The 15,727-nt window shown below is 34.8% G+C and overlaps 1 protein-coding gene across 1 annotated transcript; it reads left to right on the forward strand.

Annotated features, from left to right (window-relative positions):
- The first annotated feature begins 2,322 nt into the window (after positions 1 to 2,322).
- On the forward strand, positions 2,323 to 14,847 carry LOC106169635 (glycine amidinotransferase, mitochondrial). Its single transcript, XM_013549163.2, has 7 exons — positions 2,323 to 2,474; positions 4,376 to 4,579; positions 8,523 to 8,718; positions 9,017 to 9,207; positions 10,489 to 10,626; positions 11,805 to 12,036; positions 13,220 to 14,847. Exons 1-7 carry the CDS (start codon positions 2,409 to 2,411, stop codon positions 13,480 to 13,482), a joined length of 1,290 nt encoding a protein of 429 aa, XP_013404617.2. The 5' UTR covers positions 2,323 to 2,408; the 3' UTR covers positions 13,483 to 14,847.
- The last annotated feature ends 880 nt before the right edge of the window (positions 14,848 to 15,727 follow it).

Consider the following 15,727-nt stretch of genomic DNA (forward strand, 5'->3'; position numbering starts at 1 on the left):
TACACTGAGAGTAAGTAATTCTTGATAAAAGATGGATTGTGTGAAACTTGCCATCCTACCTACACCTAGGTGTACTCAGCATACATCAGGTATGGGAGTTTTCTCTCCCTCTCCCGTAATGATGTAGGAGCTGCAATCTGTGGGATGACAGTGCATGCATACACTGAACTTTTCCATCCCTCTAGGTTGCTGGGTCTGGGACAAATTCACGTTTATTCACTCTCTGTCTTTCAATCCCTAAAACTGAAAATGATTTGAGTAGGCTACCATACGTCTAGAAACCGATTTTGTAGGCAAAATAAAATCACATTCTGTAACTCTGGGAGTATTGAATTTAAAGGAAACCCTTGACTGGGTCTAATTCCACACACACACACACACACACACACACACACACACGCGCGCGCGCACACAAAAGAGAAAATCTGAGTTACGTCATTGACGCGCACATTTAAATGTTGCATAAATTTGTATAACTGTTTTATAAAATTTCTTTATTATTATTTTTTATTTCCCTATTGGAATGCGCTATAGCAAAAGACAGTGAAAATAGTGGCGCGAGTCGGAATTTTGCAAATATTTCACAAAATGAGTGCGTCCTAGACGTGACTCACATGGTCACATTTTTGTGGAAAGGCCCGATTATTATTATTATTATTATTATTATTATTATTTGTTGTTCCTACTGTTCTAACATTAAGCTGTGCCACCGACAAATGAAATTAAGCTAATTATGTATGCATGAATATGCGCTGCTGCTTAATTGAGACTCACTCAACCGATGTCCAATTCCCTACGTGATTTTTGCCGTTGTCGCGCCCCCTCCCCATCGCTGTCTTTATTTTTTTTCTGAATGCCCCCTCCCTCTTTACGCATTTCAAATTAATGAATACAAATATAGTTCTATGTTAGAAAAATAATTCACTTCATATGAAATGAAGAAATTATTGCATTCTTTTAACATGTCCAAATCCCACGTCTCAGCAAAATTTGTTACTTTTAATGCATCAGAAATCTACTGTTAAATGTTTTTTCACGTACATTTATAGTATAGTGTTTTGTATTTTAAACTTTATTAGAAGAAAAATTTGCCTATAGTGCGTACATGTAGCAGCCCTTCATGTATCCGGTTAAAATATTTACTTTCTCAAATTTGTACGTCACAGATGTATTTATCTTTCGTTCGAAATTATTTTCGAAAGGGGTGTAAAATAATTAGGCCCTCTATTTGAAGTTCAAAATACAAATTTGAGAAATATGTTGACATTTAAGGTATAAAACACAGGTCTAAGTAAAAATAATATCAGTTTCATCTTGTCCGAATTGAAAATTTTTTAGTCCGCTTTATTCCGTTTATTTCTGTAGTCTTTCAGTCACTGCGAGTTTTTAAAGGCTTAATATTTATTTATTAGTCAATTTCATAACCATTTTATGTTAAACTGTTGGTCTTCCTACTATTCTGTCTGTGGACGCTTATGGTCGCTCGTCGGCGTTTATGGACACAACCATTCTCTTTGTTATCGTTAGTAAACTTACAAATTAGGGCACTGTAGACCTTTGCTGTTTTCAAACTTAAAATATCGTCTTGTGTCAAACATATACATATTTGCTGATTTATGCTTGTAGACATTTGTGGCCATTTGTGGTCGTTTGTGGCCGTTTGTGGTCGTTAATTAGACAGACCGCTATATACGTTACTTTACAATATTTTACTGTACACGACTTAATATGTGTCTACTATTGAACTGAAACATAAAAAAATAACATTTGTGAGCCCCCATTCCCCAAGCTAGAGGCCGGTTAAGGGGCTGGAGGTCCAGACGCCATTCACTGAGCTGTATCAAAAACAATCTTACGGTACTTAGGTTTTCAGACAAATGTCTATTAAAACCCAGTGAAAAATTTAAAATCAGTTTCAATTTGTCCTTTTTCCCCAAAGAAACAAAATGGATAGGAACGCTTTCTGCTGCGTTTTTAAACATAAAGTACAAGCAGAAGGCGGCATGCATTCGATTGGTTCAGGTTTATCAATGAAGCGGCCTTGGTAAGATTAATGCTGCATGCCAATCGTCGCGTTTACCCAGTGCGCGTTGCACGTGATTGCCGCGAAGTCATTCACTAACTAAATGAGGTTCGTCAGGGATTTGTAAACGGAATGTTAAATTTGAAGTTCTTTTTATTAAACAAATCTGTGATTATGGACTAATTGATAAGATTGGTGATATATGTAAAATCGACCAAAAACAATGATGCTTTTTATGGGGCTTTAAGATGATGAGTAAAAGTGTTCTGCGTTGCACTTACTTGAAATTGACTTTCGTTTCTCCTATATTTTACTATTTATTAACGTGCTTGCTAAGTGCCGCGGCATTCTATGAAGTTCGAGTTAAAACTTCAGACGTGCTACGATGTTGTGCATCAGGACATTTTTGGGAGGGTGTAGAGGAAGAGAAGCTGCGCATTTGATGCCAGCGGTTAGTGATGAATAATTATCAATGCTTTTAAAAGAGTTAGTCTATAACTATTTCTTTTATGTGTGTGGGAGTACAGTACGTACTATATTAGTAGAGTTAAATATTGTGTGTGCACATAGAAGTATGGTGTGCAGGATATGAGCTTATCATTTGATTGAATGCATGTGCACCATTCTTCTTGCTTTCAAACACCGATTGATAAAACGAAAGAATGAAATCATTAACTAAACATTTATTGATTGTTATATTTATATATTTAGTCTTTTACGTGGAAATAATTCTCATTCAGTAAATGTGAATTGGAACTTTTCCGACTTTTGATTTCAGTTATAATTCTTATATACTCATACTATTAGAAAATCTACGTTATAACTTACAGCCAGTCAAATAAACTGACAACACATATTAATAAATGAGTGGATTGATTAAAAAATGTGCCACTCTTTTTCTGGCAAGTGAAGAGATGTTTTTCATTTTTCTGCATCGAAATTGTTTCATATTGAAAACAATGTGGCAAAAAAGTTACAGTACAAACTTGCATAAATTATGCAGACTTGAATACACAGACAATGGGGTTTGGATGCAGAAAGTGTTTCTCAGTGATATTTTCTTAATTGTTGGTGTTTCTTAATGTCAGTCAGCTGTGCACTTTTATTAATTAGATAAAATAGTTCAGGTGCACTAAGTGTGAGCTAACTTCTTTAGCATTGAGCACATGGCAGAAATTATATCATGCACTCAATCCTTGAACAATTCTGAATAACTCTAGAATGAAGTGGTTCACATATTCATGAAACCTAAGTCCTTTGTTTACAAGTGCTTTATTCTGTATTATTGTCCTTTTGTTGTAGGCCCGTTAGGTAAACAAAATTGTGAATGCCGCTTTCAGCCATCTTAAGGTCAACCACTGACCATTCAGAAGCTGTATGAGTTCTATTTGTAGGTCTTATGAAGTTACCTTTGTAAAGTGCATATAATAACTGGGGCATACCTAGGGTGCTTCTTAACTGGGGTTCTAAAGGGGGAGGACTGGCAGTATTGCAAATGAAGGCAGTGGTGCAGAAAAGTACTAGTAACACATATATTAAAACAGTTAAAATGAGACGTAAAAAAGCAACAAAGTGCAGGTTTCCTTTTAGAGCAGACAGTTTGATGTATTATCAATGTACTGATGCTGCTTGCATGTTCAAATGGGTCGTTATCCTTAATACTGATAAAGATTTATCCTTAGCATGTCTGCCAGTTGTTGAATATAGGCCAGTGCTATCTAATCTGTTATGTTTATCAGTAACCTTAAAGTTAACTTCAGGCGACAGAAGGTGAATTAAATAAAGCTGAACTGATGTGATCAAAAGTTATTTCCAATTATATTTGGAAAATGGGTTTTTTGGTCATTGTACATTATATATGTTTTATCTCTTGTATAGAAAAATGCTGTTATTATGTTTAATTTAAGACTGCATTCCCACAGATTTTAGATCGATCTATCCCCGTGGGGAGTCTCATTAGATTATTGTCAGCTTAGCTGGCTTAAGTGTCTGCCCCGCCTACTAAAAGCTGTAAGGGGGTAATTAACTTTTGTGCGCACTTGGCTGAAAGCAATTTAGCGTGAACCCCCAGGGTGTTAGGTCGATTCAGATGGATCGATCTAAATCTGTGGGAATGCAGTCTAAGAGGAATTCAGACAAGTGGATAATTACATATTGTGTGTTTATACAATTTAGTGCACATTAATTGTATTGCAATGCATTTAATTTATATTCTAAAAAATAATCTTATTATTAACTTTTACATTATAGAAATTTCTTTTATCATTGAACATGTCATTTATTAATTTTGTCTTTTTGTTTACATTAAATGCTTCAGTATTCATCTGTTGATTGTTTTACATGTGTCTTCAGGTGTGCAGAATCCGTAGGCTGTCAAGTAATCCAAGAGTAGCAATTAATTCTCAAGAGAGTCCCCAAAGGGAAAACCTTGAAGCGCAGCATCTACCTCAGCCTGAAAGCCCCGTGTGGTCCTGGAATGAGTGGGACCCCCTGAAAGAAGTCATTGTTGGAAGAGTGGAAGGAGCAACTATTCCTAAGTTCACTGTTGAAGTCAAGGTATGGCAAAGACCCTTTTGTTTCAATGAGTAAAAGCATCAATATTTGGGATACATCATTTTAGAATCATTAAAAATATATTTCTGTGAGCATTTGTAGTACTTAGATTAATGTTTAAATTTTAAGAATTTTTAGATTTTAAAAGAGTACAATATCTGTAAAATTCACAATTTTCCCCATTAAAAAGATTGATTCATTACCATAAATAATGCTACCTTATATAATATTCATCTAAAAGATCAATTTTATTATTAAATGTCTTTGTCATCTTGATGGGAAGGAGTAAGTGGAAATGTTTTTTGTTAAATGTTTTTTGTACAATTAAAATACACAGTTCAAATCATTATAGGACAATTCCCCCCTGGACAATGCTGTACGTTCTTAATCTGGCATTACATAATGCAATATTGAGTAAAGAGTGTAAAGTTCAAAACAATTCATCCATTTTATTAATATTTTTAGTTGATAATGCAACTCCATTAAACAAATTATTTTATAACATCCCTTTTTCATTGGGTACAAATACATAAAGTTTTATTAAATATCTAATCAAAGTATAACTACCTATCCTGCAGGTGAAGGTGGCGTAAACAGATGAACAGATATTTTATGAATATTTTCAGTGTGATGGGTAGTGGGAAGGTGGGTAGTAGTCAAGCAATTAACCCTCATCCACAAGGAAATGGAACCCTACGTAAACCCTGAAACCGGGCCTCAGAGGCCCGGTGTACCATGTAATCTGACTCCCCCCAAAAAACATTCAAAAATCTAATTTAATTTGAGTAAATGACTATGGTATTGTAGTATGCATAATGGAGGACACATTGGCACTTTTTGTTAGTTTGCAGGTGAAAATTTTCATGAAAAAATAAAAAAAATTAAAGATTTGTATTTTACCACCCAAGGACTCCCCTATGAAAAAGCTATTTATTTGACATTTGATGACCATTTCAACATCTTTTCTTTGAGGATACTTTATGAGGAATATATTGAAAGTACTTGAAAGTTTAATGGTTAAAAAATTGGGTGAAAATAATAATAATAATAATAAAACACATTAAAAAATAAGAAAAATTAAAGATTTATATTCTAACACCCAATGACCCCCCTATGAAAAAGCTATTTATTTGATATTTGATGATCATTCTGACATCTTTTCTTTGAGGATACTTTATGAGGAATATATTGAAAGTACTTGAAAGTTTGATGGTTAAAAAATTGGGTGAAAAAAATAATAAAAAAACACATGAAAAATAAGAAAAATTAAAGATTTGTATTCTAACACCCAATGACTCCCCTATGAAAAGGCTATCTATTTGATATTTGATGATCATTCTGACATCTTTTCTTTAAGGATACTTAATGAAGAATATATTGGAAATATTTGAAAGTTTGAATGGTAAAATACTGGGTATGCTATATAAGAAGAATTCAGTAAAAAGGCGATGGGGCCAATTTCCTGAGTTAAAAATGTAGCATTTTGACATGGAAGTGCAAAACCTACAGGTAGTAAGATGAATACTTGTTTTAAAAATATTCACCAAAATTTTCACCACCAAACTTTCAAATAATAACAAAAAAAAAAAAACATCTCTGTGCAAACTATGTAGAAAAACAATGGTATGGTGACTGAATATAAAATAGGTCCTTTTCTTTATGGGAATCCAAATCTCATGGGTATAAAAATGAAGATTTTCACGATTTATTTTTCATTCTTTCACTCACTATTTAATCATCAAACTTTCAAATATTTCCAATATAATCTTCATAAAGTAAATTTAAAGGAAAGATGTAGAAATGATCATCCAATATCAAATAAATAGCTTTTTCAAAGGGGAGACAATGGGCGGTTAAGTGCACATTTTTAATTTTCATATTTTTTTCATGAAAATATTCACCTGCAAACTTAAAAAAAAGTGCCAAAGTATCTTCCATTTTACATACTACAATATCACAGTCATATACTCAAATAAAATAAGATTTATGAACATTTGTGGAGGGGGAGTCAAATTTTCATGGGGAGTCAGATTTTCATTATGAAAATCTGACTGGGGGAGTCAGATTTTCATGTTACACCAGTCCCTTGCTCGCTTTACCTCCACCTGGGTGCATGAGTATACACCGTGTATGGAAAATGCAGAAAAACGTTTTTTTTTTTCTCAAAATGGAAAGTTTCGCAAAGGTAGCACAGTCTATCAGGTATGTAATAATGATAGATTTAAACTGATATCTGCATATCAGGTGACCATGCAAGGTGACCGATTACTCATAAATAATAATTTCTCCAGGTCTTGAATCTTTCACAGGCAGATTTCATTGACCATACTGATAGTCATAGCACACATGATATTGCTTGTGTAAAACATTTTATAGCAAAGCTATTTGAGGTAACATGGACTTATTTATCCCATGTGGAAGTAAAATTATCAAGCGACCGGGCCTCAGAGGCCCGGTTTCCAGGAAATGGGACTAACTTTTGGAAAAGTTAATTTCTACATATGTTGTAAATTATTTCAAAACTAATTATTTATCCACTGATGGGGTATAAGTTGCTTGAGGATTACATGAAAGGAACAGGCTCAAAACCTCATGCTAATGAAGAGAGAGCAAAAGATACATGGGTCCGGGCCTGCGAGGCCCCTGAAAGGTGATTGAGGGTTAAAAGTGTCAGATAATCAAAGGGATACTTGGATAAGTAAGAAAATCTGCTTACCCCACCTTTCCCTAGAGATGCACTATGATTGAAGGCAGGCAACTTGATCAAGGGAGGAGTGATGAAGCAATTAAAAGTAACAGTAATTTATCAAAGAATGACTTGGATCAAATCATCTGTTTTCCTGGCCTTTACTTTGATAAGATTTTTCACAAATTTTTTTGCACTTTTATTTCTAAAATTTTCTGTACTTGTACTCCATGAATATAATCTGTATAATGATATTAATATCCTCTTCAAGTTGCATCATCACACTTAGAAATATTCATAAAATGGATTAGAAAAGATTTGAACTTTATACTCTTTACATTATATTTGTTTATAAATGTATATATTCCTTGGGGCGGAGGGGGGGGGGGAATCGTAGGGAAGGGGGATTGTCCTGATACTCGATTGTTTCATTAGGACCACACCATTGACCAAGTCCATTGCTTGTTTGTGCGCTTGTGATAAATTTTATCCTAGAGAATTAGAGTGAGGAATTTGAAACCTTGGAGATTGGGGGATATAAGGGACGCGCATGTGTACTTAGGGGTTTTAGTGTGCCTGGGGGTTGGGCTGTTCACGGGGGATGAAGTTATGCCCCATACCACCAGTGGCCGATTGCTATCTCACCTCAAAATAAAAAGCTGTTAAATTGATGATTAAAACACAAGTTGATAATGCTTATGCTTAAAAACAAGAAATGTATTATATTTTCGAGAGTATTTTTTATTATTTTTAATCATCAAAATAGCAGGTGCATTATTGAATAATTAGATGTATAAAAAACCTCACTTTTGGTATTTTGATGATAATAAACCTTACCAGTATCCTTAAAATAGTTAGGCCTACGTGTCTTTGTCCACATTTCACTTCAGTGAGTGCAGGTCACCCCACTAGCCGCTGCACTGCGTAGCCAGTTGGGTGTGAAAAAGCTTATACATAAATTAATACTGTGAGAAAGAAAAGGAAAGTTTTGCAGAGTGGGGCTATTAAAGGCCAGGACAGTAATGTTGGTAGTAGAGGCCATGCATGCCTACACTGTGTATGCCCCGTAGAGGGTATATATGTCATGTGTGGATTTTTAAAAAAGTATGATATATATATATTCATGAAATTATAATTAATCTAATCAAATGAATTGTGAGCACAGTATGCAAAAATGATTTGATATTTCACATATTTACCTTAGCAATGATTAATATACTTAGTCATCGAAACCATTAGAGTGATGTAATGCAATTATAGGCTAACACCTATGAGAAGCACTGGGAATTTTTCACGGCCCATGGAGGGAAAGGGTTTCCCGCAGAGCACATGCAAAAAGCTGCAGAAGAGATTGAGGAGTTCTGCAATATTCTGAAGCACGAGGGGGTCAATGTGAGACGCCCAGACCATGTGGATTTCAGTCAGATTTACAAGACACCAGATTTTGAATCTCCAGGTATGAAAGTTATATTGAATTGTGCCATCACATATTTTATTTTCAGTATTCAGTTTAAAGAAAATGATAAAAAAGAATACGATATTCAAGGCTGCAACCCAGACACAAACCCTGGCCTTGACACAAAAAATCAAGGGAAACTTTTGTAGAGTTGGGAATGTCTTTTTACCAAAAAAAAAAAAAGGTAAATATCATGCAATTAGCAGTGAGGATATTTGTTCACAGACACAGCCACTCACCTGTTTTTAATTTTAAAAGCTGAAACTTTGTGAAATTCATGTTGGGATTCATTTTACAGGTCTGTATTCTGCCATGCCTCGAGACATCCTTACCGTGATTGGAGATGAAATTATTGAAGCTCCCATGGCATGGAGGTCTCGTTTCTTTGAGTATCGTGCATACCGTAGTCTCATTAAAGAGTACTTCCGCAAAGGTGCCCGTTGGACCACTGCGCCAAAGCCGACCATGAGTGATGCTTTATATGATCAGGTAGAAAAGAGTTTTTCATCATAAAATTATGTGGATATCCATGATATGCTTATGTGGATATCCATGATATGCTCACGCACGCACGCAGGCATGCACGCACACACATGCAAGATTTAAACGTGCGTATATATTTTTATATATTTTTTTCTTCCTTTGTTTACATACATGTTTTTTCTTGTTTTTCTTCCTTTGGACTCCAAAGTTTTCTGCATTTCTGTTAAATTTCAAGGATGTCTACTGGGAAATACTACATTTATAATCATCAGGTACAGTCTATGTAATAGATAGGTTGTATAAAGTCTTTCCAGAAAAAAAAAAGACAAAAGCATCTCCCTTTCCCTTCTCAAAAGAGGAAAGAAAAATAAAAACAGGATCACAGAAATGATATTCAGGCTTGGGTCCACACCGTTTGCGACCGATGAGAATTTTTTGTCGAGTATGTTGGCAGTTTTTATTATGAGTCTGAGTTATCACATTAGAAGTCTTATCTCTATCCTGTTACTGTATGCTATTGACACCCGAGTCATCCAAAATCTGTCTTGTAAGATTATAAAGTACCTTGCTGTCTTCCAAACAACTGATAATATATTTTTTAATACATTTAAAACTAGACTGAAGGAGTTGCAGTTAGGCTGTTACACAACACCACGCTGCCTAGATAACAATAGCGTCAGTAAATGATATTTTAATTGTGAGTGTTCTGCCAGATCTTATAATGATAAGGCGGCTAGTGATATGGTCTATTTAACTCATTCTGAAAGCCCCTAAGTCTGTTGTTGAAAAATTATACGTATAGAAAAAAGGGTGAAGACGGTGGGGTTTTTCAAAATAATGGCAGATGAGACAACTTGTGCCATGCTATACTCAATAACTATACATTTGCCTCCATCTTGGATCTTTCTTGTTTGGAGTATGCTGATTTAGTAAAAGGTTTTCATATAATACCCTTTGATAATATATTTCAAAACTACATACATTTTTTTCTAATAAATTTCTCTTTTTGAATTTCAACTACTTTTCTTAATAATTTTCAGTAGTATTAAAATGATGATGATGATAAATGATGGTTGCATGTATATAACTGAGGTGGGATTTGGAAACCTAGATAACAGAAAAAATGATTGCATATAATGGATCCACCCCTGATATTTAATATTTCAATATAATTAATTTGTTTTGGCAACTATTGGGTTACCCAACCTCCCTTGTCCACATTGATATTTTAGATCCACCTGGGGATAGTAGATTAATATACAGTACCATATAATATTTTATTAATAGAACTACCCTATGTCCTGTGTTGAGGAGCGTCACAAGCTTGCTGCACAGGGGAAGTTTGTGACAACAGAGCACGAGCCTTGCTTTGATGCAGCAGACTTCATGCGAGCTGGGCGAGATATTTTTGCCCAGAGAAGCCAGGTAAGTAATTTATATTTCATCAGTGATTACCTCAGCGATTACTTGTTTTTTTTCTTCAGAATGTTCTTTTGATTAATTAATTTAACATATAAAAATATGTTTTTCCTAGGTACAACACCAGGACAGTGGACTGAAAACACATAAATATTGGAGTGTACTTACTAAATAAACTCTGAAGAATTAAGCTCTTTTGGTTTCGTAAAAATATATAGAATATATAGATGAAATTCAGGAAAAAGAAAAACATTTAGTGTGTGTAATTCACATTCATGCATGGAGATGCATTCCATGAATTTTATATTTATTTTGGGAATTTAAATGTGTGTCTTAATGGAGACTAACTTTACTTCGGTGGTTGAACATGTACTGTTACTGGTGACACATTCTGCATCCCCCCCCCCCTTTTTTTTAACATCGTCATTTGCTATTATTGTTAGATGAACATAAATATATATTATGATAAAAAGTATAGAAAGGCACAGACTATGCAAGGTTTCAGTGGGGCTCTGACAATCCTTTCTTACTGCAACTACTGCTTACAACTCTTAAAACACAGTCAACCACTGCAGCACCCAAAGCAAAGACGGGGCAAGGTTGGCCCTTCTTTAGGACGCCCAGTGTTTTGAAATTCAATGGAAGAATTAATGGGCTGTAACATGAGAAACTGCAGCTTCACTCACGTATGCAGCTCATGATCATGTCTCTCTCAAGCCCACATTGACTATTCACACAAACAACAACAGCAACAGACTCAACCCCTACCTTGTCCCCACTGAACAACAGGCAATAATGAAAGTATTTTTTTACCTTTCTTAAGTTTCGTGCCAAAGACACCGGGTCATGTAATGCAGTATCATATTAGTTTACTATTTGTCAGTAGTTGTCAGTTGCTTACATCAGCACTAGTGGTGCAGGAATAAAGAACATCTTAAGGCTGAATGTGTGTTCTTATAAATTGACAAAACTGCTTACTTGTCATGCAGTGAATTTGGTTAAAATTTGTTGATAGCAGAAAAATATGCACTTAAACCTAAAAGTTTCTTGGTTTTGTGTATTTTATGTATATATTTTATAAAACTTCATTTATATATTATTCTACCATGTAAATAATTTGTGTTCTGTTTCAGTTACATAATATTTTACAGAAAGAGTTCATTATATTTTCTCCTTGCATTCAGGTTACTAACTACATGGGTATTGAGTGGATGCGCCGTCACCTTGCTCCCAGAGGTATTCGTGTGCATGTGGTGAGCTTCAAAGACCCTAACCCCATGCATATTGATGCCACTTTCAACATCATAGGACCAGGTCTTGTGTTGTCCAACCCTGACCGCCCGTGTAACCAAATTGAGATGTTCCACAAGGCAGGATGGACTGTGGTCAAGCCACCCACTCCTCTTATACCTGACGGTAATTAGAAATGGAAAATTCTTCTTTTTTTTTCAGTGTTGAAAAATTGACATTGTTTCTGTTTCTATAATTTTTTTCAATATAAAAGTAAAATTTTAATTTTGAAATATCTAACTGAAATCCTATATGGTAATTGAATTGGAATGAACTATTTAGTTTTTTAATTGGTGTGCATGTGAGATTGATGGCAGTATTATACCAATTATATTTCAAATTTTAATTATATCTATTTCCTTTGTAATACTTTTCATCATTGTTATTTTAAAATTACTGGTGCATTACTGGTGCATTATTTTGTTTAAAATAAAAAATGCAGTATTACTTACCCAGCTGTAAAGATATATAAAGTCAAAGGACCATCTCTGGATTTTTGTTGTCTTTATACTTCCATTTTCTTATGGAAACTTGCTAGACTGGCCGGACACTTACTGAAGACAGATATTCCTTTCATTTCTTTAATAGTAGAATCATTACGCCTAGTCACAATCAACCTGTACCAATTAAGGGTGTACATTACAAGCAAAAATTGAACTATATGCAATTTGTATGTGTGATGAAACCGAGGACTCGTGTAACAGACTGTCCACCCTCAATTTAATTATGCAGTTTAGCTGGGGCGGATTTAGGCCGTCTTCTGGGTCTTCCGGAAGACGGTCAGATTTTCAAGTTTACATTGATGGGTATCTTATCTTTTCTGTCGGAAGACAGTCAAAATGGAGGAGGGATCAATAAAGATAATTTGGAAGCCTGTCAGAAAATATCTCTGGATCCGCCCCTGGTTTAGGGTTAGCCTGATGGAAATGGTCTGAAAACTGGGGCAAGGTTTACATGTGCAATTTAATGGGAACCAGACTCTATCAAGGGGTCTCTTTGTCATGCCACGTTTGCATCTTGTATGAAATAAAGCAGAAAAAAGATGTTTAATTAGAATTTCATGGAAATAACTGTACAACTTTCATAAGCAGAGAACAGATATAGGTAGTCAAAGAACATGGCAAGGGCATCTGTAGGCATATGTGTAGACACACTGTGCATACTTTTCCCCAAAAAATTTGGGCTCCTTTATAAGTTGGTTAGTGGGTAACATTGCCCTACACGTACCTTTCAAGACCAAACACAAAGACCCTTGCTGTAACCAGGTAAAAACCCAGTAGGTACAGTATAATAATATTGATTATTCCAGATCATCCTCTGTGGATGTCTTCCAAGTGGCTGTCCATGAATGTCCTGATGCTGGACCCAAAACGTGTTTTGGTTGAAAAACACGAGACCACAACTCAGAAGATGTTTGAGAAGCTGGGCATCGAGTGCGTTCCAGTGTCTATTCGCCATGCCAACTCCCTGGGCGGGGGTTTCCACTGCTGGACCTGTGATGTCCGCCGCGAAGGAATCCTGGAATCTTACTTTGATGTGCCAGAGGATCAGTACATGTCAGCACTGGATTAGATATACATCAGGTTTCCCTGAAGCTCACACATGGACAATATGATATGCTAGATACTTAGAGAAGAATGTTTGTTGATCACATTAGGCATTAGGTGAATAATTGGAGGGGTGATTGAAAAGTTTGATTTAAGCTGAACCAGAAAGTGTAATGGTGTTTCATCCTTTGTATTTGGAGAAAGCATCATTTCTTTTGATTAAATGTGAAGCTTTGAAACACTGTGCACTTGGTTGCAGACATAGTACGTCAGTGAATTGAGTAGGCAGGTGCCAGATTCTGAGCCAGGTTCAAAACTTTTCAATCATCCCATGGTATGTTAATTTGAATTGCTTGCTTTGTTTTGAGATTTTTACAAGTTTTTGTTTGTTCACTTTCCAATCCGCCTTTCATAAAAATAGAAAGCATTACAGGACTGGTTCAAGAAAAGGCTTCTTGTTATATGCTTTACATACAGAAGCGAAGATCAATTTCCAGGAAAAGCAATATGTTAAAGAATTTTTTTGTGTTTTGGAACAGCTTTTCAGCATGGAATGCTGGCTTTGATCTGCATTTAATATATTGCTTTTTAAATTGCAGACAGATGGTTGGATACAGAGAAATCTTATTTTTGATATTTTTTCATTTCTCTTATAATTGTTGTGTTGAATTTTATTTATTGCACAAAAGCATGTGAGGTTTAATTTCAGTTTTGCTCATACCTGTTAGTGATCTTCATAATTGCTAAGGTGCAGATAAAACAAACACTGGCTATGCAGAACTTAATAATCTGGTGATTATTTTTGATTTACATGCATCTGTGCAACAGACCATGATAGACCAGTTTATACCATTCGCTTTTATGGATTGCTATTTTACTCAGATATATATACTTTTAAAAATTTATTAGGCAATAATATATTTTGTTATCAAATATTTTGGTACATAAATGTTCCAGGTTTCATTTTTGTCATCATTGGTTGTATGGCAGCAAATTAAATTTAGTTGAAAACATTAATTGGTTAAAAGCACAACCCATCTTGGATAGCAGTTATATGTGAGATAAATACATGTAATAGCAGTTTGCCTTAAGCAATAGCCCAGGTTTTTCCTCAAGTAGATTAAAAAATATAAAACTTTGTTGTATGAATTAGAATTAAAATTTATGGATTGAAGAGGTCATCCAAGAATTTGAGAAAAACAATGCTTTGTTTCAGGCATGATATGACCAATTGAAGCCTACAAACCTTGTATGTAAAATGATACTTAATTGGTATGGTTTTTGCATGTCAAATATTTGATTTTAGCCATGAAAAAAACTTCATTGGAATGCATGTTTTTTTTCTGTAGTCTTTGAACTTCAATTGACAATAAAATTGTGAGCTTGCAAATTGTCACTATTGAAGTCATTTCCAATACTAAACATCCTAAGTAAAGTTTTCCAGAGTGAAAACTTAAATCAACATGAGGTAAAAAAATGGCATAATATGGTTTCAAGTACAGTACATTTTATATTTATTAATTATTAAACGAGATGTGAAATGGTTGCAATTTCATAAATATGAGGGTTTGGAATACCTTTTGCATTCCGTGTGATTGGCCTTATTTTTCTAGCATGATGCATTATTTGAGCCCAATATTCAGCGTGAAACGTGATTCAGTTCTTGGTGATTGGTATTTGAGCTGATTGGTGATAAAGCGGAGTATTCCCTACCCTCTATCATGTAACCATTTAATGCACACAAATAATTATAATGATAATAATGATGAAAAGACAATTTTTAAAAAAATATTTATTTTAAGTATAAATTCCATATATATGTTCTGTAGACTTCACAATTATGTGTATTACATACATGTAACAAATAGGCACCTGGGCCCAGTTGCACCAACAGGGCGTAAATTTACTCGACTGTCGTAAACCGCAACGCCTGGCGTCCGTGCGCCAGGTTTACTCTCCCTGCTTACGCCCGTTGCACCAAGACAAAAACTGATTGTCGTAACTACGCCCGAGGAACGCTCCGTTGCGTCACTGGCCAAAAATACGTGAATGGTATAATTGGGCAAATGAGGTGATCTCAGCTGCAGTCATAATGGAATGATGACATAAATAAACACAAAAAGAGCATTTCAGAGACAGAGAAATTCATAAGCTACATTATTCCATTTTGACCTAGTAATAAGAACATACACATATAATGTATTTAGTAATCACTTATATATATATATATATATATATATATATATATATATATATATATATATATATAT

Source organism: Lingula anatina, chromosome 2, assembly GCF_051362555.1.
Source record: "Lingula anatina isolate TDL-2025a chromosome 2, LinAna3.0, whole genome shotgun sequence".
Taxonomy (NCBI): domain Eukaryota; kingdom Metazoa; phylum Brachiopoda; class Lingulata; order Lingulida; family Lingulidae; genus Lingula; species Lingula anatina.